General features: G+C 35.6%; 1 protein-coding gene across 7 annotated transcripts in view; it reads right to left on the bottom strand.

The window, feature by feature from the left end:
• The window catches only part of LOC129575528 (cell adhesion molecule Dscam2), a 73,844-nt gene that overhangs the window by 20,262 nt on the left and 26,143 nt on the right, over window positions 1-27,439 (bottom strand). For all 7 annotated transcript variants that reach the window (XM_055459285.1, XM_055459291.1, XM_055459286.1 and 4 more), the window contains 11 exons: window positions 22,098-22,263; window positions 21,068-21,158; window positions 19,909-19,996; window positions 17,681-17,829; window positions 14,951-15,202; window positions 14,153-14,239; window positions 14,033-14,082; window positions 11,677-11,819; window positions 3,051-3,212; window positions 1,197-1,341; window positions 864-1,117 (listed from right to left, as the gene is read on the bottom strand). In XM_055459285.1, the coding sequence (XP_055315260.1) occupies window positions 864-1,117; window positions 1,197-1,341; window positions 3,051-3,212; window positions 11,677-11,819; window positions 14,033-14,082; window positions 14,153-14,239; window positions 14,951-15,202; window positions 17,681-17,829; window positions 19,909-19,996; window positions 21,068-21,158; window positions 22,098-22,263 (1,587 nt within the window). The remainder of the gene's footprint in view (window positions 1-863; window positions 1,118-1,196; window positions 1,342-3,050; window positions 3,213-11,676; window positions 11,820-14,032; window positions 14,083-14,152; window positions 14,240-14,950; window positions 15,203-17,680; window positions 17,830-19,908; window positions 19,997-21,067; window positions 21,159-22,097; window positions 22,264-27,439) is intronic.

Genomic DNA, 27,439 nt, shown 5'->3' with positions numbered 1-27,439 from the left:
CATTCAAATTCAAATGCCAACCAATACATACAAGCACACGGCTCGCCGCTCGAAATCGCAAGTCGGTTGCTTGTCGTTCCTTTGAAATGTCATTGCATGTCTCTATACAGCATTGTAGAGTGAGTAGCATGACTATATTTTACAAGGCACAGAATTGCCAACAACTGTCGTATCACTGCAAACTCCGTATAAGTAGGCCTGTTATGCTTTTGCGCTCGCTGTAAATATATTAGGTTTTTGCGCTCGCAAATTTGCTGTTCGCCTTTTGACTAAAAAATTTCTGTGTTTGTGTTCTGCGCACAGGTTTTGTAGGAAAGGTTTTTCTTCTCAGGTCGTCATTTGGCCAACAAAATCGAATCATAAAGCCATTACATTTGTTCCCGTGTGTTATTCTTCTCCATCGTACATGTGATATAGTATTCTCATTTTTTTCTTAGTTTCTCGATAGAAAAATTGCAGATTGGATTTGATTAAGTAAAAAAATAAACAATTTTGCACAAATGTATTAATGCGAGAATTCGTTCAATAAATGCCCGTTTATATCAAATAACTACGTGACTCTACGTTGTGGCCGTACTTGACCATAGTTCGGTACATTGTATACAGAAAATCCAGATGGCGGAAACAATACTGATTTCTAGGTGCACCGGTACTTTGGGAAGAAGGAAAAAGAACAATAAGTCACTCGCACATCACACGAATGAAAAGGCGAAGAGAAAGAATGCAAATAATATGCTACTGAATGAGTTATGAATGCGATAGAAAGAGAATACAGTAGTGTTTATACGCGTCAGGACTGATGATGTTAGCTCATAACACGCTCTGGTAAAAAAAAAGCCTATAGTTAAAGATTCAATACTTACTCCATGTGACAATCGGTTTGGGCCAACCATTTGCTTGGCAATGCAATGAAATATCTTCACCCGCTTGAACGCTCGAGTCTTGGGGCTGTAGAATCCATTTTGGAGGAACATTTACCGTTACTTGAACCGTGAAACGTTCACTTCCGGCGACATTTGACGCGATACAGGTATAGTTGCCAGAATGCTCTGATGAAATGTGGTCGATCACCAATGATGCTGAATACTCATCAATACGACGGATGACCTCGTCATTGCTTCGATATACATTAATGGCATGATTTGAGGACAATCGATACAGCTTTAAGGAGGGATTCAGAAAAATTTAGTACATACCCAGTGCCAAGCAGTGCCTTTCCATTTCGTTCCCAGCGAAATGTAAGTGGGAGATCTCCTTCTAAAATTTGACATGAAATAGCAGCTCTCATGCCCTCCTTCAACATGTTTGTCATTGACTGGATTGGCATTATTTTCGGCGGAACTTTGAATTTTTATTGAAGAAGTCAAGAATTAGGATTAAACACATAAGTGATATACAAACATTCAAATATTGTAAATTAATACACACGCGGAAGAAAGGTTTAGATATTCGCTACGCCCAATTTTTTTTTCCTTGAAAAAACCAAAATTTCAGATTTCTCAGACAAAATTTATTTCGGCGCCTCCATTTTACATACATGATGGAGGTTCGAAAAATAGCGAATATCTAAACCTTTCTTCCGTGTGTGTATTAAACTAGGGCCGCCCAGTGGTCCCGCGAGTTGTACTCTACTTTATTTGATGCGCATAAATGGAGCCATCTCTAATGATTACGGAGAGTCACCATAGGTCGTATACAATTGATGTTGAGGAAAAGAAGTTGAAGAATAAGAAGTAGGCATTCTATTCACATTGCAAAAATGGCATTCAGTAGATATGAATCGGTAAGAATTATCTTGACCCTCAAACTTTTCAAAAAATAAAACCGTAACATAAAGCTGGCAACCTTTTTGATCATGAAAATAGTAAACAATGCAGCGCCACCTGGGAACTAAGTGCAAAGTGTCATACTTTCAACGTTTGAACTAACACAGACGCGTACTTCTTATAGCAAAGTATGTGCTAGATTCTCCATTTCTCCAACCAGTCCTGAGGTGCCGCTTTATTATTCTTGTTTGACGTTTCCTATCTGTTCGTACAGACGATCAGAGAGGCTGGAAGCTGGTTTAAAATGGTAGAGAAACATAGAAGGCGTTAAAAAAATGAATCATGCATAAAGTGAAAATAAAAGAGAAACATAGCTAGTTATTTTCACTTTGTGCATGATTCATTTTTATTTCAAACGCCTTCTATGTTTCTCCTTTATTTTAACATTTGCTTCCCAGTGATATCAAACTGATAAGGAATGCAAATTTCGATGTGCCAATAACACCAATTGGGTACACAAAATACTGTATCAGAATCATGGCCAAATTTTAAATATTGGGCAAGCATAATCAATGAAACTCATCACTTCTTCAATTGGCTCCGACTCCGAATATTTCGATTTGACGCATTCGTTTTCTCATATTTCAATTTGACGCATGTTTGCACAAATAGTTAAAAATATTAAGTTCATTCGAATAATCGTATCAGGAGTTCATAATTGTCAGAACTAGAGAGAACTTAATCGAGCTCTGCTTATTGTACGGCAGCAGCATACTCACGCAGACCCGCTACACACACAAAAAGAATTTATGAAAAATGGTTAAACGTCATCGCAAACCGAGATAAACAATACATTTAATGGTATTGACATATACGCGATAGAATTCATCGCAAAAGTAGATGTCAGCACCATTATGTATAGGGTTTATTCCGGTTTGCGATGAAACTTAGAGGTTATGTTCTCTCTGCGTACATGTTCGCCAACGTTTCACATGTTCGAACTACACGTTCATAGGTTCAATGGGCCTTTCTCATGCTTGTGTATGATTCTATCTTGCATGGCTGTACCACGACCACTGTCCACTTTTTGCTGTACAGCTTGCTCACAAGTTCGCAAAGTTGTTGAACGTGTGAGCGAATCACGAACTACAATCGTGCATATGCATGCATATTATGCTCGTTTCCCGAACCTATGAACATGTCTTTCGAACGTGTGAAACTTTGGCGAACATGTGACGGGCCTGAGTGAGTTATGTTTATTGTATACCAAAGACTGAAACATACCTAAAACTTGAATCTCAACATTTCTCCGGGATGTTTGTTTGACTTTATTTTGTGCCATACATGTGTATGTTCCAGCATCTTCTGTGCGTTGCAATTGTTCAATCACAAGTGTGCCATTGTTGTAAGCTTTTTGTCTGCGGTTGATGGGTAAAGTTTGTCCATCTAGAATTCGAAACAAATGTATAATTTTAAAAAAACTTCATTTAAATATTATTGTATCAAAAAATTCCATTCCAAGGTTCATACATTGAAATATATTGAAAAAATATACATACTCATTAACCCATTATCTACTAGTGGTCGAAAGATCGACTAGTGAGTTTTGATATTTGGTACTATCAAAGATCAATGTTTCCGACCATTTGACAGTTGTTGGCATCCCTGCGATTGTTGCAATACATTTATGTTCATTGGGACTCACAGCACCATTAAAAAATTGCGGTTTAGTAGCTGCTATTAAAAAATATGGACAGCTATCGCCTAAAAATAGGAGCTACTAATATCTCGAGATATAGGCGTTATCAAAATGAGATCTCTGAAAATTGTGTCCTTTGCACTATCCGTCGAATAAGAAAACAGAGCACAAAAACGAAAACAGAGCTTAAGAATCGCACTGAGTGGACGTTGCGAGTAGCACACACACTCACTTGAATGAAAGACGATAAATTCGTGTGCGCTGCTCGTCTCACGAAAATGAGTTTTTATACGCAAAGTACGTTATACGCACACCGCACACTATGTTCTGTTTCTTCTTCTTCGTTTTGTTCGTATCTGCTATAGCAAAAAGAAGAAAAAGAAGAAGAAGCGGAAGACTGGTGAGTGAGTGAGGCGCACATGATTCTTTTAGATGAGTAGAGTATCGCACAGAGCGCTGTGGCTCTCATTAAAATGAGCTGCACTGCGAACTGAGTGTGCGATTCTTAGCCCCTGAACGAAAATTCGACAAAATAAATTTCCCTTCAAAATTAGACATATTTTGGACACTTTTAAACAATGGATTTGATTGTTTTCTGATTTATGTCAATCGCATTTCCTGATTTAACCGTGAGGAATCCAGGATTATGAATATTTTTTCAATTATCTATGGGCAAAAGTCAACCAAGTACCAGTACTCCCAGCCCTGGAAAAAGTTAATGCACTAGAGGTTAACAGCCAGTGATCGAAAAATCGACCACTACATTTTTGCTCGTATAAGAAAATTTCGATTGAAATCTTTGAAAAATTTCTATTTCAACTATTTTTGGGCGAAATTATCTCAAAAGTATACTAAAATGAGTTATTTATTATGCGAACGCTCAAACGGCTACCGGAAATGTACGCGTAAATACACGCAATCGAGTGTATTGTAAATTTGTCATCTAGTAGCCATTGCATGTCTATGGATTACTGAATCAGTGCGTACATTAACAGTAGTCGTTTGAGCATTTGCATAACAAATAACTCATTTTAGCATACTTTTGAGACGATTTCGCCCAAAAATAGTTGAAACTGCAACTCAATAGAACACAACTGCTGTAAAAATGAGTAGATGGAGTTAGACGTTTCAATAACGTCATGTTCTCGTTGTGTGTCACTTAATTTATAAACAAAAAAAGAATCCTGGTCGAAAATGGGTTAATGCTGATTCCAAGTGCTCAAACTTTAATTAAAATTCAAAGTCAAAATTTTTGCTAGTGGGTATTTTTGAAATTTTTCGTTGCTATGAAAATTGTTGGCCCAATAATGATGTTTTGCATCAAAACATCCGAAGGTTTCATTATTTTTTTGGATTTTTTGAGATTCTTCGTTAAAGTTCGAACTTTAATTAAAGTGCAAACTTTAAAAAAAATCGTTTTTTCGCATTTTCGGGCGGTTTTCTTTATAGAATGGAATGAATTGAGACGCCTTATGATGATCTGACCCAAAAGCCGTCAGGAATTTACCTATTTTTAGGTTTTTTTCGATTTTTAAAATTTTTCACGAAATTTTTTTTCGTTTTTCCTGGCATTTTTCGAGAAATTTCAATGCGAATGAACATATTTGGGCATAAAAAGAGGTTTTACATTGGAATTTTCCAATTTTTTTCGATTTTTTGTAATTTTTCTGCAAAATTTTTGAAGTATTATAACTTCTCAACGACTCGAAGTAAAGCAATAGTGTCTGTGGCAACTTTTTAGTACTCCTCAAGACCTTTGCATACCATGTTCTAAAAGTACTAAAAATGTACTAAAAAGTACTAAATTGAGTAAAACCTTTACTTTTGGGTATTTTTACGATTTTCAACATTTACTAGATTTTAGTAAATTTTTAGTACTTTTAGAACATGGTATGCAAAGGTCTTGAGGAGTACTAAAAAGTTGCCACAGACACTATTGCTTTACTTCGAGTCGTTGAGAAGTTATAATACTTCAAAAATTTTGCAAAAAAATTACAAAAAATTGGGAAAAATTGGAAAATTCCATTGTAAAACCTCTTTTTATGCCCAAATATGTTCATTCGCATTGAAATTTCTCGAAAAATGCCAGGAAAAACGAAAAAAAAAAAATCGTGAAAAATTTTAAAAATCGAAAAAAATCCAAAAAATAGGTAAATTCCTGACGGCTTTTGGGTCAGATCATCATTAATCGTCTCAATTCATTCCATTCTATCAATAAAACCGCCCGAAAATGCGAAAAAACGATTTTTTTTTCTAAGTTCGCACTTTAATTAAAGTTCGAACTTTAACGAAGAATCTCAAAAAAATCCAAAAAAATAATGAAACCTTCGGATGTTTTGATGCAAAACATCATTGTTGGGCCCAACAATTTTCATAGCAACGAAAAATTTCAAAAATACCCACTAGCAAAAATTTTGACTTTGAACTTTAATTAAAGTTTGAGCACTTGGAATCAGCATAAGTGAATGAGCCCCATGGTCACTCATTTAGTGAGTACCGCACGCGGATGAGATGAAGCAAAGCGAAAGAGAAGCGCGCGAAATCATTTTTCGACAAATCGCGTATAAAATTTAATGTGAGAACTATGAAATATGCATCATTGGAAAGATCTTGAAAAGTACATGTAATTTGAGCTATAAAACATCAAAATCGATCATCATTCTATCAAAATATGGCCATTTTATCAATTTTGGCCAAAAAAATAAATATGTATATGTTTTTGCCTTCATTTTTGTGGAGAGATCAACATTCCAAAAAACTTGCTGTTGTCTTTCATATTTCGATTTTTTATGACTTTTATCACACTTCAAAGTGATTTTCATACTTTTCCGATCAATAAATACTGAAATATTTACATTTAAAAATAAAAATTCAAGAAAAAACTGACATTTCCCTTTGAAATGCATTATGGGCACTCAGGCACCGGTTTCACGAACAACGTTAGAAAATAAGTTTCACGGTTTGAAGTTTAAACTGTAGTTGTTATAATGAAAATGTTAATAACCTAATTTAAAATCGATGTTTCATTAGACATAAGAATGGACGCGGGGGTATCATTACACTAACAACAACATCATTTACAAAATGAAATTCGTCCAAAACCTGCTGACACGGAGTAAACGCGCTCACTTTACAAACACACTTGTTCATCTTGCCGGTTTGACAGCTAATGTCAAATCGACTTGTGTTTCAGTGTAGTTTTCTTTTCGAACGCAAGCGTTTTCTCAGTATGGTCCGCAAAATTAAAAAAACAATTCTGCCACGAACCAGTTTCTATTTCGAATCTAACATTTTGTGTTTTTTTTTAAATTATGGAAACTCCAATCATATAAAACCGTAATTTTCTCTCATACAACTCAATTTAAAATGGAAGAAAAACAATTTATTTTTAAATACTGGTTTATTCTACCGAAAGAAAGCAATTTTTTTGTCTTGTGTGCCAGCGGCATATTTGCACAATTTTATTTGGCAGAATCGAAACATTTTTATTTATTTAAAATTCAAATAATAATTATTATTTCACCACACAACACAATGACGACTATGTTTGACACTGCATTTAATACACTCATCAATGTAGTTCCCGTCAAAATGTGTGGCGTTGTTGGTTTAACGTTTAATGATCGAGACTATCGCGGTGAGAATGGATTAATAAAGCAGTTGTTAATATAGCTTCGTCTTGACAACATCAATGTCTATTCATTCAAGTGAAGTAGTTTACAAATTTATTTTGATAAATCATCTATATTTTGATTGTTTACACACTGACAAAAAATTTTAAAAATGAAAATAAAGATCATTTTTGTGATGCAAACTTGGACCTACTATTAATGGCGCTGCATGTTTTCATTGTTTTTTAAGATGAAAAGTTGATCGTGTTGCAGCAAAGTCTCAATGCACAAAATGATCGTGTGTATGCAGTGTCAATTGTCGACATTCCTGAAGACGAATTGACCGTTCAGCGATTTCAAAATGCTTCACGGGTTATGGTTTGGGGCGCCTTTTCGGCCGGCCAAAAATTTCCGCTTGTTTTCATTGAAGAAGGCGTGAAAATCGATCGATTTGTTTACAGACAGAAAATGTTGCGTCAAAACTTGTTGCCACAGTCCAGACGATTATTTCACAATGAACCATGGGTGTTTCAGCAAGATGGTGCACCGTCACACAAAGCGGACATAACGCAAGAGTGGTGCCGGTCGAATTTGCCCGATTTTATCGATAGAGATTCATGGCCGACATCGTCTCCTGATTTGAATTCGCTGGATTATTTTGCTTGGGGTTACATGGAATCGAAGCTCAAGGGTCTAAAGATCACACAAATCACCACAATAAATGCATTCAAAAAGAAAAAAAAATTTTTTGGAATAAAATTCCCATGAATATGGTGCGCGCCGCGTGTGAATCATTTTTTAAGCGTCTGCGGCTGGTGATCAGAGCAAAGGGCAATCGAATCAATCCGAAAACGTGATTCGTAAACTTTGTAACAAATACGTTTTTTAATTAAAAATAAAAAGGACAGTTATTCTGCGCCACCCTGTACAAAATACATTGGTGAATTTCAAAGTTAAAACCGATGACATCAAAAAATCGGGAATTTATGAAATTTCATGCAGCGAATGTGAAGAAAAATACACCGGCCAAACGAAACGAAACGTAGCATAGAAATTCGTTTGAAAGAACATTTAACGAGTGTGCACAAACGCCAAATTGGCATCGTCAAGCAACAAAATCAGCTGTGGCACTACACGCGTTAGAAAACAACCACACTTGCTTTCTGTGTATATTTTTCTTCTTTCTTTGCTTCTCTCACTAACAACCGCAAACGGAGAGCTGAGTCCAGTGTAATTTGATACTCGCTGAGCAGAGCTGGAAAAAACACTCTGTGTGTGCGCGCAAGTAACTAAGAATGCAAACACAGTGGATGTGCGGCGCCCACAGCGCTTGTATTTTTGGTGTGCGTGCACATTTACATAGATTCCGCTAAAAGAATGACAACCATTTTCTGGGTTATTCTGCCTTATTTCAACTTGACACGATTGTGACTTTTTTTCAATAGATGGCGCTGTATGTGTCACATGTAAATACATATGAAAATGATAATCTATGAAAAACTTTGAACTTTCATTGATTTTGCGTTTTTTCAATAGATGGACTCAGAGCCATTTCTAGCGGGGGTTCAAGTGGTTCAAAGAACCAGCGCGCACGAGCGCCGAAGGCGCTCGTGGGCGCTCCGAATTGAAAATTTTCTGAAAGTTGCGCGAGAGCGCCGAAGGATTTAATTTTATAAATTAAAAATTTTCAATGTTCTTGAATGAAGCGTGAGAGCGCCGTTTTTCATTCAAATTTGGAACACAAGGGCGCCGAAAAATATTCAAGGGCGTCAATGGGAAGCAATTATTTATTTTAAAATAGAGAATATATTATTTTAAAATAAAGAATCGCTTTATTGATTGTTTTCGTCGCCCCTGCCTTTTTCGGTGCCGTTGAGTTTCAAACTGAGAAGACGAATGCATTTAAAAGAGCGCTCGATAAAGTTTAATGGTATGAGTTTTGATTCGAACAAGTGGCAATTAAAACAGCGTCCGAAAAAAAAATGCTAAACAAAACGAAACCCAGTTTTTTTTTCATACGGAGCTATTGAACTCTATGTAGAAAAAACTATGTGTTGCATTCAATACAGCGACCAATTCAGTACGATGTTTTTATTCTCGGCGAATCATTTGTGCATACGTAAGTAAAAATATTGTTATTGAATGTGTCGCTCATCGACCAGCGGTCGTAATGCGATTACTGCTATTTAAGCACACTAGCATATGAAAACATCAGCCACACAGCGAAAATGTAAAAAAAAAAATTGGGTAAGTGTTTACATGAAATTGAATTATGACGAATCGCCGCGCTATTGTCGCGCTGTCAACTCTCTCAAATGTATCACTTGTCACATTGTTTTTCTGACTCTATGCATTAACAAATGTGTATGATTTTGCGCTACGTTCACTTGGATAAAGCAAATCAAAGATGGGAAATAAAAGAGAGCTTTGTGAAATTTACCGACATCTCATCAGCTAAGACTGGTCTGTTGATTACTGGCGCAGCTACCACTGAATTAGAGGCGTTAGGGTTGGATTTGGATGATATGCGTGGTCAGGGCTTTGATAATGGTGCCCCAATGAAAGGCAAAAATGTCGGTGTTCAAAGGAGAATCTTGAATCAGAACCCGAGAGCATTTTTCAATCCTTGTGGTAATCACTCATTAAATCTCACTGTTAATGACGCTGCGGATTCTACTTTAATTGGAACACAATACTTTGCCACAGTCCAGAAGATTTATGTATTTCTATCAGCTGCAACAAATCGGTGGGATGTATTGAAGAAGCATTTGATTCCAGCAAAAGCAAAAACACCGAAACCGTTATGCACAACGCGATGGTCAAGCCGAATCAACGCAATCAAACCGCTGTGTAAAAACTCTGGTGAAATTATTGCTGCACTGAGGGAAATCGAAGATACTGAGAGCTTCAACAAAGATGTCCGATTTGAAGCGGGAACACTCGCCGACAAAATTGATTTTATTTTCATTTGCTGTACTTGCTTTTGGTATGACATTTTGAGCCACACAAACATAGCGTCCAAAGCATTACAAACAATTCAGTCAAATGTTCAAACGGCTCTGACATCTCTTGAAAGTGTGATGAATTTTCTTGAAAGTTATAAAGAAAATGGCTGCGAAAAGGTTCTCAATGAAGCAACGGAAATTTGCGAACGCATTTCGATTGAAGTTGAATTTGATCATCAAAAACGTCGAGCGGGTAGAACAACTGTTACAAATGCAGAGGAATTTGAAACAAAAGTTTTCTTACCAATCATCAAATCCGCAACTGATTCAGTCACTGATCGTTTCAAAGCACTAAAGCAACACAGCGAATTATTCTCGTTTCTTTATGATTTTGAAAACTATGAAGCAAACCGAAACAACGGTAGTTTGCAGAAATCATGCAAGAAACTAGAAATTGCTTTAACTCATGATGGAAAATCCGATATCGATGGTGACGATTTATTTGTAGAACTTTCATTGGTTTCAAGTTTGGTTAATCAGGATAATATTATTCACGCAATCGATATACTGAATTCAATTCAGAAGCGAAAAATGGAAAACTTAGTTCCAAATGCTGTTATTGCGCTTCGCATTCTGCTGACGATCCCAGTTTCTGTTTCAACGGGAGAGCGATCGTTTTCAAAGCTAAAGTTAACTAAAATGAATGATAAAAACAATCATATCGATAGAAAGCGATGTAGCAAATTCGATTCAATATGACGACGTGATTGAAGAATTTGCCACTTCAAAAGCGAGAAAAAAGACATTTCTTTAAGTCATTTTAATGTATCATTTTTTTGTTGCTTTTCAAATAAACTTGGATCAAATGTATCATTTTTGAGATTTTTTCACACACTTTTAAAAATTCCAGTTTGAAAGGGCGCCAACGGATTTTGAACCAGGGCGCCAGCGAAGCTAGAAATGGCTCTGGATGGACTTATAAATTTCACATACAAATATCATGAAAAGTTCAAATAGGACAAAGCTGGTAGTCATTCTTTGACAGTAGAACCGAAATCTATGTAAATGTGCACGCACACCAAAAATACAAGCGCTGTGTGCGCCGCACATCTACTGTGAGTGCGTTCTTAGTTATGTGCGCGCACACACAGAGTGTTTTTCCCAGCTCTGCGCTGAGGATGCTCGATCAAATGTCGAAATGCATCCGAACCAAAATTTCGTTTATAAATAAATATTCATATTGATTTATGTTTGAAATTTGAAAAAGGAAAGTCACTTTAACGTGTTTTATTTGAATTTAATCATAGATTGAAAAAATCTTTCCAAATACTGCGGCTATGAAATCCATACCAACTGTTGTAGCTTCATCGCCGTGAAGTTTCAACGCGATTTAGGGTCAGATAGATGCACGCTATATCGTGCGTTCGTGCGTTTTCGTGCGCTTCTCTTTCGCTTTGCTTATCTCATCCTCACCAAATGAGTATATTTTTCAATATATTACAGCATTCACTGGAATGATCAATGTTCATTGAACATCGACTATCAAAGCAAATTGACCTAAATTACTCAGGGTTATTACAAAAGCATACTAAAACGTAACACAAATTCGTGCTAAATATAACCAAATTCGTTCAAAATATATTATAATTACTCACCTCTTTCCCAGTGTATTTTATCTATTGGATATCCTGCCACAGGACATTTGACGATTAAGTCAGTCCCAGATATGCCAGTGATTTTCGGCATTTCACGTATAAATGGTAGACCATAAATATTTACTTTGGCACTATGGGACACTCTGAATATGGTTCATTGCAAACAAACGGATATGCGATGAAAAAAAAGAAGAAAAAATACGAAATGTTACATACTCCTAAGAAACACTGAGAGAAATTAGAATGGTACAATTGCAGATGACGGTGTAGTGGTTAAGTTGCTATGTAAAATGAAATGTATGTAAAGCCGACTAGGCGCACACCTGCATACGCATTCGTATGCAGTAGTGTACGCCTTGCGACTAATGAACGCCAAAATAAACCGTTGCACACGTATGTCACACATACGCGACGCATACGGTTTGGCACCGCATTATAATTGAAGTTGAATAAACCATTTTAGTCTTAATTTTACATTCCTACACTTCGTGTATTACTAAAACGGTTGGAATATGTCAAAATGCAACTTTTCCTCTATTGATTGTGATTTGTCCAACTATTTTATGATTTTGAATGGTTGCAAACTTTACAATCTCCATATAAAAAAATGCTTTCCGACATATTCTAAACGTCATCAGTAATTGTATCATTCTAATTTCTTTCAGTGAACATAACAAGAATTGACGGAGAATATAAAAGGCTAGGGCAAAATACAATAGATTTTGTCTACGAACGAAGAGCAACAATGCATAAATTTGTCATCTGTTTTAGTTTATCGACATGCAGTCAATGATGGATAGCTGCCGATATATGCTAAGCATAGACATTCAGGAAACTGAGCGCACGTTGCTTGCAAATGGTAAAGCACAGCTCGCGCGCGCCTACCCATACACAGATACGAAAATTTCCAATAGGTCTCTCTTTTTCGGACAATATGACGATCCATCCATATTTTTGGACAACTTTACTCATATTGTCTCATTTTGTGGCCAATTTCATATTAATTTCCCTCCAAGTGTCAAATGTACAATATTATGTATAATAGTAGCCAGTAGGGTTAGCCAATAAATAATATGGATGGATTGATATATTGACTGAAAATTGGACAAGGGTTATCCAATACTCCACGAAAAATACGCGCCTCGAACCGACACCAAGTGCCGAGTGTCGACGCCTCATGTGTATCAAGACAGCGATGCGGTACACCTCATACATGCGCGCGAAGCTGAACGAACATACCGCTGAATACATATACGCACACACTTCGTAAGTGTCGCGCGCGAAGTGTATACGAATGCGTATTTTGCGCATGTATTAGTACCGCATCGCTGTCTCGCTATAGTTATACATGTACGTACACACACTGCTGTCACGCATGTCAAGCGACACTTCATCGTAGTGCGGTAAAGCGTGAAAAGGGGAAATGCGACGCCAACTCGACACCTCGTCACAGAGTTCGTTCTCATATACACGTATGTTTTCCCCTTTTCACGCTGCGGCCTTTGAGCGCCTTGCGCATGTATGAGGTATACCGCATCGCTGTCTTGATACACATGAGGCGTCGACGCTCGGCACGTGGTGTCGGTTCATGGCGCGTATTTTTCGTGGAGATAGTGTTGTCTGTGTATATAAGAATATCGTGAAAATCCCTATTGCCTCGGACGCCAAAACTCATCCTATCTCTATGTAAATCGACTTATCATCCGTGCACGTTGGAGACGATTTTCCATTCAAATATTTGCAAATATTGTCCCTTTTTTACTCTCTTTTGTGCGGATATTCTTTGATTCTGTTTTGTAGAACAAACGTTGCTACCACGCAAACATGTGTATTGTAAAATGATTAAACAGAGCATTGAAGCTGCTGCATATATATTTGCTGCTGGTGAACAGATCTGTTCGACAGCAGCTGTTGCTTGCGTGCATATTCGCTGTGAAGCACGTTCGTTCATGCATCGATTCTCGCGCACAATGTTTGTCTCTTTCATTCATACGGAACCAGACAGAGAAGCATATAAAACACACGAGGCACGAACGGCAGCTATGAGTGTGCACGCGTGCGTCGTTTACGATGTATCACGTGTGTTCTGTACGCTTCTCTGTCTGGTTCCGTTTGAATGAAAGAGACAAACATTGTGCGCGAGAATCGATACATGAACGAACGTACTTCACAGCGAATATGCACGCAAGCAACAGCTGCTGTCGAACAGATCTGTTCACCAGCAGCAAATATATATGCAGCAGCTTCAATGCTCTGTGATTAAATGCATATCATCTGCGTTGAATGCATAATTAAATATTGTGTGTAAGTGAGAGACGTGGTATTTCTTTTGTCTAAAAACTGCGAGCAAACATACTTTCCGATGATATTTTGGGCCGTACACATGTATTCACCACCATCCTCTTCCTAAAAATAAAATGATGACACAGTGAAAAATGGATGTGAAATAGAGGAAAAACGAAGAAGAAAACGTTACCTTAACGTTTGTTATGTTAACATGACTGATTACATCATCATGAATTGTTACGTATTGTCCGACTAGAAACCTAGAGCTATCCGGAATCTACAGGCAGCACACGGGACACAATGTAAAAATATTCATGGTGAAATGTAAATTTTAAGCATGTCATTTCACTGCTAAATGGTAATTATTATCTTTCACTTTTAAAAATTCATTGTGTTTTTAGAATTTTTCAGTGGTGATTAGAATTTTTCCATGGATGATGTGCCCCGTTTATTCATTGTTCTTCGATTTTGTTATCATTGCTTGTTATTAGCTATTACTCTGAACACTGCACGCATAATATATACTGTGAATTCCAGCACCACTGTGCTCATTCCAACGGGATTGCTGAAACGAATTATTTTTGCCTAATTCTGCTCGGATCATTCTCAAATTCGACTTGGAAATCTGGGATATATTATGCACTGTGCCCGAAATGTGTGTACATTTGTATAGAGAAACGTTCACGGCTAGTGCATTTGGTGCTGGAGTGCACTCTGCACAGTATATATTATATGTGTGTGGACATTGAAAATTTGATCAATGTAACAGTATTAATAAGGTATGCATTTCAAACATCACTAATAGAATCAATCAAATTACGTTTTTATTTAGTTTTACACGCATGCAATTTTTACTGCAACTAATGTAATATTAGCATTTAGCACAAAAGAATCAAATTTTAGTATATGGCGCTATTTCAGCCTAATCGCAAGGGCACATCTCTCGATTGAGCACTTTTAATTTTATATTACTGGGAATCAGTCTTACCGGAAAACCATCTAGGGTCCATGTGAACTGCGGCGGTGGGTTCCCAGTTGCCACACACTTTAGGGAGACTGTAGGTCCTTGTTGGAGCGTTTGTTCCGAAAACCAATAAAGTAACTCAGGTGATGCATCACCCAGTTGGAGTTCGGCCGTCGACTGGGTTTGTTCCCATTCGTTGGTCACGAAACATTGATACATTCCATGATCTTCTTTTTGAATTTTTCTGATGATTAACCGAGGTGGATCGGTATGAATCTAAATTAGCGAAGAAGAATATAAAGGTTTGGCACAGGAAAATACCTGACGACGTCAGGCTGACGTCATGATCACAATTAATTCACAAATATTGTTACAGTGACAAGCTCAAAGCTACCGTCTCGTTTTGGACAAAAATCAGTACTCCTCTACCATATTTTTTCAATAAATTGTTATGCTGCTCGAAAACTCATATTCGTAAAATATATTCAAGCATATTCTAGGAATGAATGTATCTATGATCATCGGATGGTGCTTGACTACGTTTCAATATGTTCTATACTGAGGCATACGCCAAATATACACTAGAATATATTACGAATTAAAACAAGTAATTGTTTTTCTTTAAATAAACCTTTTTGTCACTTTAATTTTCATATCGTTCAGCGATACAATTGTTTCGATAGACACAAGCTATCATCTTCAGTCGCAATTTCAAGTACAACTCTTGTACTCTCTATACTCTCTCAGTTGTACTTGAAATTGCGGCTGAAGATGATAGCTTGTGTCTATCGAAACAATTGTATCGCTGAACGATATGAAAATTAAAGTGACAAAAAGGTTTATTTAAAGAAAAACAATTACTTGTTTTAATTCGTAATAATTGTGTCATTTTGTGCTCAAAAACAAAAACAGAATAACTAGAATATATATTCGATGGGCGTGCAATGGGCGAGAATATATATTGCAGTGTATTTTTGTCGTATAGAGAGAGTATGATCGCTGTTTCTCTTGGGATACCAACAATTTAATAATTGACATTTTTTTTTTTTTTTTTTTTTTTTTTCTAAATAAAAAAAATATCTTTTTATTGGGTAGAAACTTTCTTTAAAATATACACCTAATATTAAGTAATACAATCTAGTGTCATATGCTACTAGTAAGCAAGTAAAGTTACATCTGTTAATAAACTGACAGAAAAGGTCAATAAATGAACGATATATATTTATATGAAATACTGAAAATGGGTGATGGTCCTTTGCCTACTAGTATTGGGTCTGGGAATTAATCGTGTCGATTTTTCAAAAGATGGCGTAACTTTGCATGGTTGTATCGGGCAATACTTTTTTCTTTTTCACATGAGTGGTCTAGTGTCAAACTACAGAAATCATCATCTATCATTTCATCGAAGTTTGGATAAACATTTTTTTTTGCGCCTTAAATATGTCAAATTTTGTACCGAAAAAGCAACATTTCCCGCAAGCATTAATTTTTTGCTTTCATTTGAAGAAAACTGCGGCTGAAGCGCATCGAATGTTGGTGGAAGCCTATGGTGAGCATGCTCCATCGGAACGTACATGTGAACGGTGGTTTTCACGGTTCAAAAGTGGTGATTTTAGCACGGAAGACAAGGAACGTCCCGGCCAGCCAAAAAAGTTTGAAGATGCGGAATTGGAGGCATTGCTCGATGAAGATTCGAGTCAAACTCAAGATGAGCTTGCCAGAGCATTGAATGTTGACCGAAGCACTGTTGGATATCGTTTAAGGGCCCTTGGTTTCATTCGCAAGTTGTCAAATTGGGTACCACATGAATTGACGTTGGCGCAAGTTGAAAGACGTTTGGTGACTTGCGAAATGCTGCTCGCAAGGCACAAAAAAAGAGGTTTTCTGTATCGAATTGTCACTGGTGACGAAAAAAGGATTCATTACGATAACCCCAAGCGCAAAGCATCGTATGTTAAGCCCGGCCAACCAGCAACATCACAGCCAAAACAAGAAATTCACGGCGACAAGGTAATGCTGTCTATTTGGTGGGATGAGGAGGGAGTGGTGTATTATGAGCTGCTGAGAAGTGGTCAAACCATCGATGGGCCTTTCTACCGACAACAATTGATACGTTTGAAACAAGCAATCAAAGAAAAACGCACGAAATGGGAGACCAGAAAAGAGACATTGATTTTCCTACATGACAATGCTCGGCCACACATTGAGAAATCTGTCAAAAACTACTTGGAAAATAGCGGATGGGAAGTTTTGGCTCACGCCCCGTATAGCCCAGACCTGGCTCCTTCCGACTACCATTTGTTTCGATCGATGCAAAACCATATGATATTTTGATTGAAATGTAATTTCATTTTGGTATTCAAATAAATGTTTGAAAATTTAAAAAAATCGACAAAACTAATTCCCAGACCCAATAGCATATGCCAATAGATTCTATTTCTTTATATTGGGTGTTAAAATCAGTAGAGATGGTAGCTTTAGAAAAGCTAGAAGTAAGTTAAATCAAAAAGTGCGCATGAAAGCAAAAATGTAATAATTTGGCTTGTTAGTCTATTGAGCTTCATATTTTCTTTAAATTTATGTTTGCCAAGCAAACTTTGCTAAAGAGCACATGATGTGCAACGATCATGAAAAACTTTTTGATTTAGACTATTAACATATCACAAGCTACAGGTTAAATCCTTTCATCGTTTACTAGTGCGTATAAATTTTGTCGCGAATAAGCCTCAATGTTCAAACAATCTTTAAACTTACTTCAATTCTATTATCTCGTATAATTGGTTTTCCATCATGAAGCCAATTTATTTCATATACTGGATGACCAGACACGATACACTGGAATTGAGCATCTTTATCCACATCGACGGTCTGCACTTGTGGCTGCAAGTGAACTGTTATTGGAGCTTTAAATTCAAAACGAAGAGAAAAAAATTAAATCAGGAAGGCAAACATCTAAATCGTTACATAAAAAAAATCCACATCAAAAATGTGCCCAAAATGTTCTCCATATTAGTATGGATCACACCAACTTTACATCAAAATTGTGCTCATTTTTGGTGTGAGTCAGATTTTCACACCAAAAATAGTATACAAAACGAGCGCATTTTTGATGTGAGTGACAAATACTGACCAGTCGTTGCAACTGTCACTTATTTATATTAACAATGAAGGAAAAAATTGAAATCCTGTATTTCACAACATCAACAAACAAAAAGAAAACCTAAACCATGAAAAAATCTCAAAAAGTTAGTTTTCAGAGAGTATTCAAATTAAATTCGTTCATTTGATTCATACGGTTAGTCCACTGTGTGCACAAATACATGAACAAACGTATACACGACACAGCGATGTAACACAGCGACGTCCACTCAGCAATAATGCATGAAGTCGAATACAGCATGTCGCTTGGTGCATGCAACCAAATATCGCATAAAAATATCTGATATTTTTATTCAAGCTGATAGAAATATTTGTTAGCGTGCTCTGTTAAAAAAAAATGTCATTTTCTACAAATTCAGCCACTCATATCGCCAATTTGCCGTCATGCATCCGAGTAACCATGAAAAATTAGCGAAAAGTGATGAGGAAATCATCCATCGGTCACAAATCATCCATCAGGTGCCATGTGCAATAATAAGATTATCGGCGGATTAAAATAAAACAACAAATCTATCTAGCTCATGCGATGAATTCAAAATAAATAGACGCATAAAACGTAAATAATATGCTATGGGAAACAGAACACTTTCTTCGGCTTGAATCGGATCCAGCAGTCCCCGAAGCGATTCTCTTATTGAAAAATAAAAAATGAAATAAAAACTATGTTTTTTTATGTTGTATTCATTTATGGCTCACAACCATTTTCGTTAATGTACAATTTGTCTTTTTAATCCTAATATGTGGATTTAAATCCTGAACAAATATGGATTGATCAGTTTAGGTTTTCTTTTTGTTTGTTAGTGTTGTGAAATATAGGATTTCAGTTTTTTCCTTCATTATTAAGGTAATGTTCCCTTAAACGGGACGCACTTCGACATGGTTTTTCATCTTTGACTAGTGGAAATATTTTCGGAAATGTAATATACCGTTGGAAAGAGGATGAGCAAAGGAACCTTTTTTCCTTAGACAGTTTTTTATTTACATTACAAAAAAAAAATTATCGTAAAATTTCCGACCATGACGAAAATCGGAAGAAAAAATTGTGTCTCCTTAAATGGGACACTCCGAAAAACTGAAAAATAAGCGTGAAAATGAAACAATAAGATCATATTTTGAATGTTTATTCATAGTTTATTCATTTTATCGACTTTTGGAGCTCTACTGAATCAATCCATGCGATATGTCCATCCCTTGACCCAGAAAATGGGAATAAACTTACTTTTTGACTCTAAAAACGGGGTTTTCTTTTCAATGTCTATATTTCCATGAAAGGATGACCTGAGAGGGACATTATATGCATGGATCGAAAGGTATTGGGGAGCTAATCGTTTGGTATAAATGACAGCTCGCTGTCAAACTCAGAAGTCAAAAATACTTGACTGTCCCGTTTAAGGGAGCGTCCCGTTTAAGGGAACATTACCTTAATATAAATAAGTGACAGTTGCAACGACTGGTCAGTATTTGTCACTCACATCCAAAATGTGCTCGTTTTATATGGAGTTTTTTGTATGAAAATCTGACTCACACCAAAAATGAGCACAATTTCGACGTGAAGCTGGTGTAATCCATACTAATATGGAGAACATTTTGAGCACATTTTTTATAGGCAATAAATGGCTTCATATAAAAATTGATTCATTTTGAATTAGATGCGATTCAATGTTCAATGATAGTGCCCTATCGGATCTAGAAAACCAGTTATTCAGCTCATTCGTGTTTCCGTTAGTTTTCAATTGTAAACGAAACTATATTTTTAAAATAGTTCACACAAGAACTTCGTTCAAGAAGGTTTTTTGGACTGAAAGAAAAAACAAATTACGCACCTGTTACAGTTAAAGAAACTTGAATTGTTTCTTCACCAGCTGTATTGTTAACCCAGCATAAATATTTTCCGCTGTCGTCTAATCTGGCCTGTAATTCAATATATAAAACTGAATGTTCGTCTGTGTGGATGTATGTCGCGAGTTATCTCTCCTTTTTTTAATTCATGTCTTTATTGTTATGCTTTCCGTTTGATTTCGCGTGGCCTCAAGAAGGATCTTATAAATGCAGTTTTGGTTTTCAAATTAAATTTTTTGGAGTTTGACGAAAATCTTTTTTTCATTGATTTTAATTCTATCTACATTAATGTTCAGTGATGAATGTATGAAAGACTTTAATAAGAGACAGCACGTTAAGATAATTGAATGAAAGAGTTTCTAAAACGATAGATGGATATTTGTCTGAGTGAGAGATGTTAAGTTGTGTTGTGTTCCCAAGCATACTTTTGTTCATCAAAGATAGACGTTATTCAGATTTTTTATCTTTTCATTTGATACGAATTGTATTCAATTAAATTCATTAAAGCTCCGAATGGCATGGGATTTGAGGCGAATTGAATCACTTGAAAATTATTGTTTTAAAATACAAACTGGAGACACAGAATGACAGAAACACACAAAGTTAAATTCGCCAAAATCATTTTAAATCAACCGATGAATAGAGAAAAAGACAAAATGAACGTGATCGCCTACGCATTACTTATCCAAAAGATAAAAGTTTCAAAATTGGAAATTGAATTTCCTGAAAAAAATCAGTGAGATGCAAGTGTGCACTGCAGAACCATGCACTGAATCAGTGCATTCCGGTACATACATGCAAGCGAAGGGCAAATCACTCTAAAGTAATTTGTAATAGAGAAAGTAATCGAGAAAGTAATTTACGTGTAAAAATCTCGATTACTTTTCAATAGAACCAGTAAATAAACCAGTACTCAACCAACAATCATAGCGCGCTTTAGTTTCCTAACAGCGCCAAACACTCTCACACAAGGGAAGCAGTTCAACTCTATGGCAAATAAACCCAGAGAGTGATTCAACAAATGACAAGACCAATTGGCCATAATTCCACCAGCACCAGATATAATACATGCTGAAAACTCATGCTATAATAATAATTATCCTATGAACTTCGATGGACTATTCGGCAAACTTCTAAAATTACCTTTGATATTTTCAATAATCCCGCTGATGCCATTGATATCCTTTCGCTTAGTTGAAGGGGTGTTAATTGCTCATTTTCTTCTTTGAACCACCTGCAGAATAAGTAAATTGATGTATGAAAAAAATCGGAATCGAAAGTGGTTAGAACATAATTGGGGAAAAACTTTGAATATTCGACAATAGATAACACTGTGCAATAATTCTGAACACAGGTCAGACGACCAGGGCTTAACATATCAGAGTTGACCTCCCCAGATTTTGTTCAATAACTCATCTAGTATGGGTGATAGCATCTGTCTACCTTCAGCAAATTTGTAGTTGAGGGTCCAATGAAAGGGCAATTTTTTTAGTTTTTCGACCATAAATCGCGCAGTATACATTTTATTTCAACTCTGAATGATAGATGACTGTACTAAATCGTTTTAAACACACTGGTTTGGATCATAGAAAACCCTAGGCACCGATATTCAGCTGAAAAATTGATATTTGAATCGAAAATAGATCAGTATAACCTATGGAAATGTAACATTCTAGACCATAATCTTTTCGATTCGAATATATATTGAATCAATGAATTGAACATTTGGAATTTTTGTAATTTCAAAGCTCCTATAAATAGAGTCACTCTACTCTATTTTCATATAGGAAGAAGTGCACAAGATTAAAGTTTTTAAAGCATGCCAAACTTTCCGCCATTAAAAAGTTCTGAATTGACTGACTATATTTAGAGCTGTCAACGGACACGGACAAAAATCAATTCTCATCCAATTTTCTTTTGAATTTTTTTTTTTGGTCGAATATTTTTCGGACTTTGCTAAATATTAAGTGGTTTCGTAGTTATAGCGTTTGGCGTATCTGATTATTTCTGGAACCAATGCGTGACGAAGGGTTAACATTGCGCTTCATGGGCAATTACTTCATTATTTTATTACTGCTATATTTCGATTTGATTGACCGTACACTGTTCAAATTTTCAACATTTTTGTGTTGGTATTTCTGCTCACGGATAATCCGTGAATTATAAATATTACCGATAGGTTGGCACTGGATGGCCTTGTGCGATGCAGGGCAGCGTCGTTTGTCCATTGAGTACCACATGCCGGGCGGAATGTTTCTCAACGTTGATTCGTGGTTGCACAAAACCTTTTGGCTCAGTCACAATGATTCGGCCTGGATATGCAGACATTTGAACATCACCTGCAAATCGAGAATATTTAATATTGCTCATTTTTGAATAATCTAAATATGCAAACAAATATAAGCTTATTTCAATCCTTATGATTAGTGTCCAACAAGAAGTGGTAAAGTGTATGATTGAGCAAGAAATACAAAATTGAAAAATGGAAAATGTAAAATAAAAATCAACACATCCAAAACCCAAGGTATCATATTTCCATTCGACAACAAACGCTAACGCATTCCATCGGCTCCATTGAAAAATGGATACTCGCATTGGTATAGCAGTCGTATTTCGCTGTTCTCGAACGTTCTCACGAATGCGAGTGCGAATGTTTACATAGAAATCATACGGCAGCGTTGCGAATGCATGCACAAACACGAATGAACGAATGAATTATGTTGTCACAAGTTCGCTGTCATAGCCGCTTCGTCGCATTCGCAAACATTCGAATTTTTGTTCTGAAATGCTGAATGTTTTGATGAATCTTTTCAATTTTTTCAGCCTTGAACGCCCCATACGCCAAATTCCAGTGCCACAAACAGTCCACGAAAAATTGAAAAGTACATTATTGCAAACCGGCATTACTTTATTCAGTAATGCTTGGTTTAAGCTCCATAAAAATTTCAAAATGACTCAAAGCGATTATGATCAAATTTTACAAAAAGAAAATCATTTGAGAAAAAGTACTACTGAAAGTGGTGATCTTATAAATGGCCGGGCGTATTATCTCGAGATCATGATGGAAAGAAAAAACTCCTTGTAAGTTTTAGAAAACAATAATCACTTCTCACTGAAATTTACTATTTTTTTCTCCCTTTATTTACAGTGAAAAATTGATCGTACCATCAGATGAGGATGAAATGGTATACGGACATATTAGAAATGATTATGCAACCGGATTGACTCAGATTCAGCAATTTATCGGACTCGGAATTGACAAGTTCTTGCAAGCTGTGATGTATGATAGACGATTTACTACCTCAACTACCGTAAATGAGTTAACAGAAAATGTTAGACAGTGGATATCAAATTCAATTGTCGCATAAATAATTAAAATAATTATAATGATGATTCATTTTTATCACAAAAATTCTTTTTCTTCCAATACCAAATTTCTTCTCTCCCCTTCAATGAGTTTTTTTTACTATCACTATTGAAATGCAAATCATTGTGAGCATCTAAAAGATGCTCCAATTCTAAACGTTCCAAAACGTCCAAAAATGATCTTCAATAAATTGGAATGCACTTATCAAATCTGTTTGCTCCAACTTGGAGCCTTCGAGTGAGGACAATGCATTCTTGAAAAAAAAGTCCATTTAATCAAATACTTCTAACCGATTCAAAGGAACGATAATCATAAATCAGCACTGTTCTAGTATTTTTGATAAGTTTTTCATGATGCATGTGTCTTGAACTCAACAGTGATTCATCTAGATTTTCGAGAAATCGAAATGCAAGTATGCTATTTTCATCAGATTTATGCGTATTTTTTCAGCCTTTCTATGATTATGGCATTTATTCTAGATTCTTTCTTGCAAAGTCAATGTGAGTGTGCGGATGTTTAGTTTTTTGCGCCAACAGTGTTGATGGTGATCATATTTTAATAATTTCTGTTATGAGTACAGTAATCATTGAATTATGCTCATTGAGCCTACAGAAAAATGAACTACGAAAGAACATGTGTTATCTCGAAACTGCACTTTGTACTTCACAAATGTCTACATTTGGTTATCTTTGAAAATAAACAGATGGTCAAATGCGGTTACAAAACTATTTCGAATTCAAGAAAAGTTCCTTATCATTTTTTTTTCAATCGCTCAAAGTCTTTGTTTCCGAAATAAATAAGCTTGCTTGTTCGATTGGTTTCAGTTTGTTTTGAGATTTGAAGCCAAACACATTTTATTTAATAAATTGTTGAAAGGCAGTTGAAATTTTCAAAAATATTGCAGTTAACACATTTTTTGTTCGGAATGTTGCGTTTTATTTTGGTCAGTTTTTTCGCCATTTATTTAGTTTTTGTTTCGGCTCAAGTTAAAAGTATCGGTATGTGAAATAAATAAAAAGAATTACATTGGTAATCCCGAACTTTTCCGTACCGTTGGCCTGCGTTGTCCGTAGGTACTTTTGGTTATTTTTTGTGAATTTTCTTGAAATAAAGGCAGTGAAAATATAATAATAAAAATAAAGTGAAAAATTCTCATTAGCTTTAAACTTTCTGAGGTTTCATTTTTTGGAGAAAAAATAAAATTCTGAAAGTTTCATCTTGATCGCATTAGCAGAAGTTTGGTTTTTGCCCCTCAATTTTTTCCAAGAAAATTTCGACAAAAATTGAGGACAAAAAATCAAACTTCTGCAGATGCGATCAACATGAAACTTTCAGAATCTTATTTTTTCTTCAAAAAATGAAACCTCAGAAAGTTTGAAGCCAATCAGAATCGATTAACGGGTACCTCCCATACAAAATTGTCCGAAAATCGGTAATTTTAGTCAAGATTTCAAAAAAAATTGTATGGGAGGTACCCGTAAATCGATTCTGATTGGTTTAAAAATTTCAGAATCTTATTTTCCTCCCAAAAAATGAATTCCCAGAAAGTTTGAAGCCAATCGGAGTCGATTTACGAGTACCTCCCATACAAAAGTGTCAATTTTTTGAGGTTTTTCTTAGGGCAAGTACCCCAGGATCAAATCGAAAATGGCTCATTTTCGAACTTAAACTAAGTTTTTCGAATACAAAACTTTTGGCATTTCCAGATTTTGATTATCTCAGTTATTTTTTGAGTTATCGTGTTTACAAACAGCTACGACGACGACAACGACGACAACGATGACGACGGCACACGAACGGAAAAGTGTCTCAAAAAGTGGTTTTCTACGCGTTTCATGAGTTTTTATAACGATCCAAGCTAATTTTGCGAAAAAAGTTTTCGGGACCAATTCCTATACTTTCCCTTGACACGTTGTGTACGGAAAAGTAATACATTCAACTTCTAATAAATTGAAATATGAATATAGTATATTCTATTTCTTCATGATATTTTTTTCCTTAATTTGATTTTTAAAATTCAATCCCAGGTCGAACGAATGGTTTAGTAGTGGTGTGTAATGCTCCCTCGCAGTCTGTGCTTGATGAAGAGAATAGTGATTTCAATTTGGAAAAGACAGATCTGAAACTGTGCACACATCTAATTTGCAACGATAAGAGGTACAAGAACGCACAACGTACGTACATTCTTTTTTCTTTGTATTTTTCAAATAAAATATCAATATTTAAAGAAACTTAAAAAAAATATTCATTTTTCGTTTGTAAATTTGCTCAAGAAGTGCCATGGGAATGGACAAACATTTCATATTTGCCAGATATACAAAGAGATTACGAACAATTTACTAATTCACACCGAAAATATCCTCACTTGAAGGTAACATAACTATTATTATTCACTCCGTTTTGAAACGAAATATTTCCAATGAAATGAAATCGATTTTTTTCTGTAAATTTTTTTATAAAATAGGTTTCTTTAAGTGTTGATCCAACGAATTATTTACTGTCAACAACCAATTCATCCATTGAACACTACAAATTTGTTCAAAATGCACTCTCTTTCATTTCCACATACCATTTTGATGGTATAAATTTGCTTTGGCGAAAGAATTTAAGTCAACGGTTTGCATAATATTAATTTATTATTACTGATAAAGGGTGTTTTTTTAACGTTTTTTTTTCAATAGGGTTTTTTTGACAACTGAGTCGACATTTGGTAGCCATTTTTTTTTCCATTGTATTTAGTATTCATTATAATTTAATGTCCGACATACAGTTTGGGGATATGACCACCTCCCCTCCTTTTTTACCCACCCCTCCTGAAAGTCCATTTTTGAGCTATTTTGGAAGTTTTTCAGGTCATACTCTCACAATTTTATGAATTTTGTTAGACTTTGAAGTGTAAATCGTTTCATTTTTATCTGAGTAAACAAAAGAATTCATGTATCCCCACGGGGAGTAGCCCATTGCATTAATGTTGGAAAGTAAGCAATGGTTGGTTTTTCAAATTCATGCCTCTCTGACAATGTGTTTGTTTGTTAGTGAGGATACTAGTCTTGGTGGTTTCATAGTTAGCCTAAATACAGATGACTATTCTGGTAAATGTAATTTGAAAGAATACGCATACTTATATCAATATTATTTTGATAAGACGAAATATCCACTACAATTACCAATCAATCCCACTTTTCCACTCCTTAAAACTATACGTAGTACAATTGATGCTTATTTTAAACTGAAGCCAATAGTCTATATGTGGTGATTAACAATTATCCGAAGTACGAGTACGCTGTAAAGAGTTACCCAAATATTGCGTACACTTTCAATTTTTTGCAAATTTTGGTAACTATTGCTAATATTTATTTAATATATTAAAAGAACATTTTGTATTCCAATGAAAATTTCAGTATAGGCAGACTAACTTATGTTACAAGAATCCAAATTTATTGTAAAAATAAAGAAAGAAAAATAAAAATAAATAGAATTTTACCATTTTATTTGTAAAAAAATGTACGATAAAATAAGTTTCATGGAAAAGCGAAATCTGGTTGTGGCCTGCCTTGCATCATCAGGCAGAAAGTGAGCTGCGGCGAATGGAAAGTGTTGATCTATTAAATGGCAAATATCTAACGACAAGTGAACAATCAGCACACATCAATCGAAATGAAAAATTGAAATGTCACATTATATCTTCATGCAAATAAAATATTGCTTTACATTTCAATAGAAAAAAAAATGGATTTTTTTTTTCAATCAAACTGCATTACTTCATGTAGAACTATCTGTGCACCTGTAGTCAAAATAAATTTCGCAATAAGTAAGGAGAGATCTCATAATATGCATTTGCATTTAATTGGAGCAGATGTTTCACCTATCTTGTTCATTCTGTCCATACCAGGTCAATGACCTCAAAAAACCGGTAAGGACAGAATGAACAAGATATATCTATCGGGCTTCTTAATTCGATTCTCGATTAAACCCCGGGAAAAAGTGAAATTTAAAAGAAGAAATATCAGAAATGGTTGAAGAAAGAGCAAAAACTGACGAAAAATATCAAGAATTGTTTCAAAGAAAACCAAATTCCATTCGAAAAGTAAGAAATTCTGTGGAAAAAGAACAAAATTTTACAAAAAAATGGTCGAATTCCATTCAAA

The sequence above is a fragment of the Sitodiplosis mosellana genome, unplaced genomic scaffold (assembly GCF_009176505.1).
Source record: "Sitodiplosis mosellana isolate CC-2019 unplaced genomic scaffold, AAFC_SMos_1.0 Smas_scaffold_6167, whole genome shotgun sequence".
In the NCBI taxonomy this organism is placed as follows: Eukaryota; Metazoa; Arthropoda; class Insecta; order Diptera; family Cecidomyiidae; genus Sitodiplosis; species Sitodiplosis mosellana.
The sequence above is the reverse complement of the archived record's forward strand: the minus strand, read 5'-3'. Positions and strand labels throughout refer to the sequence as shown.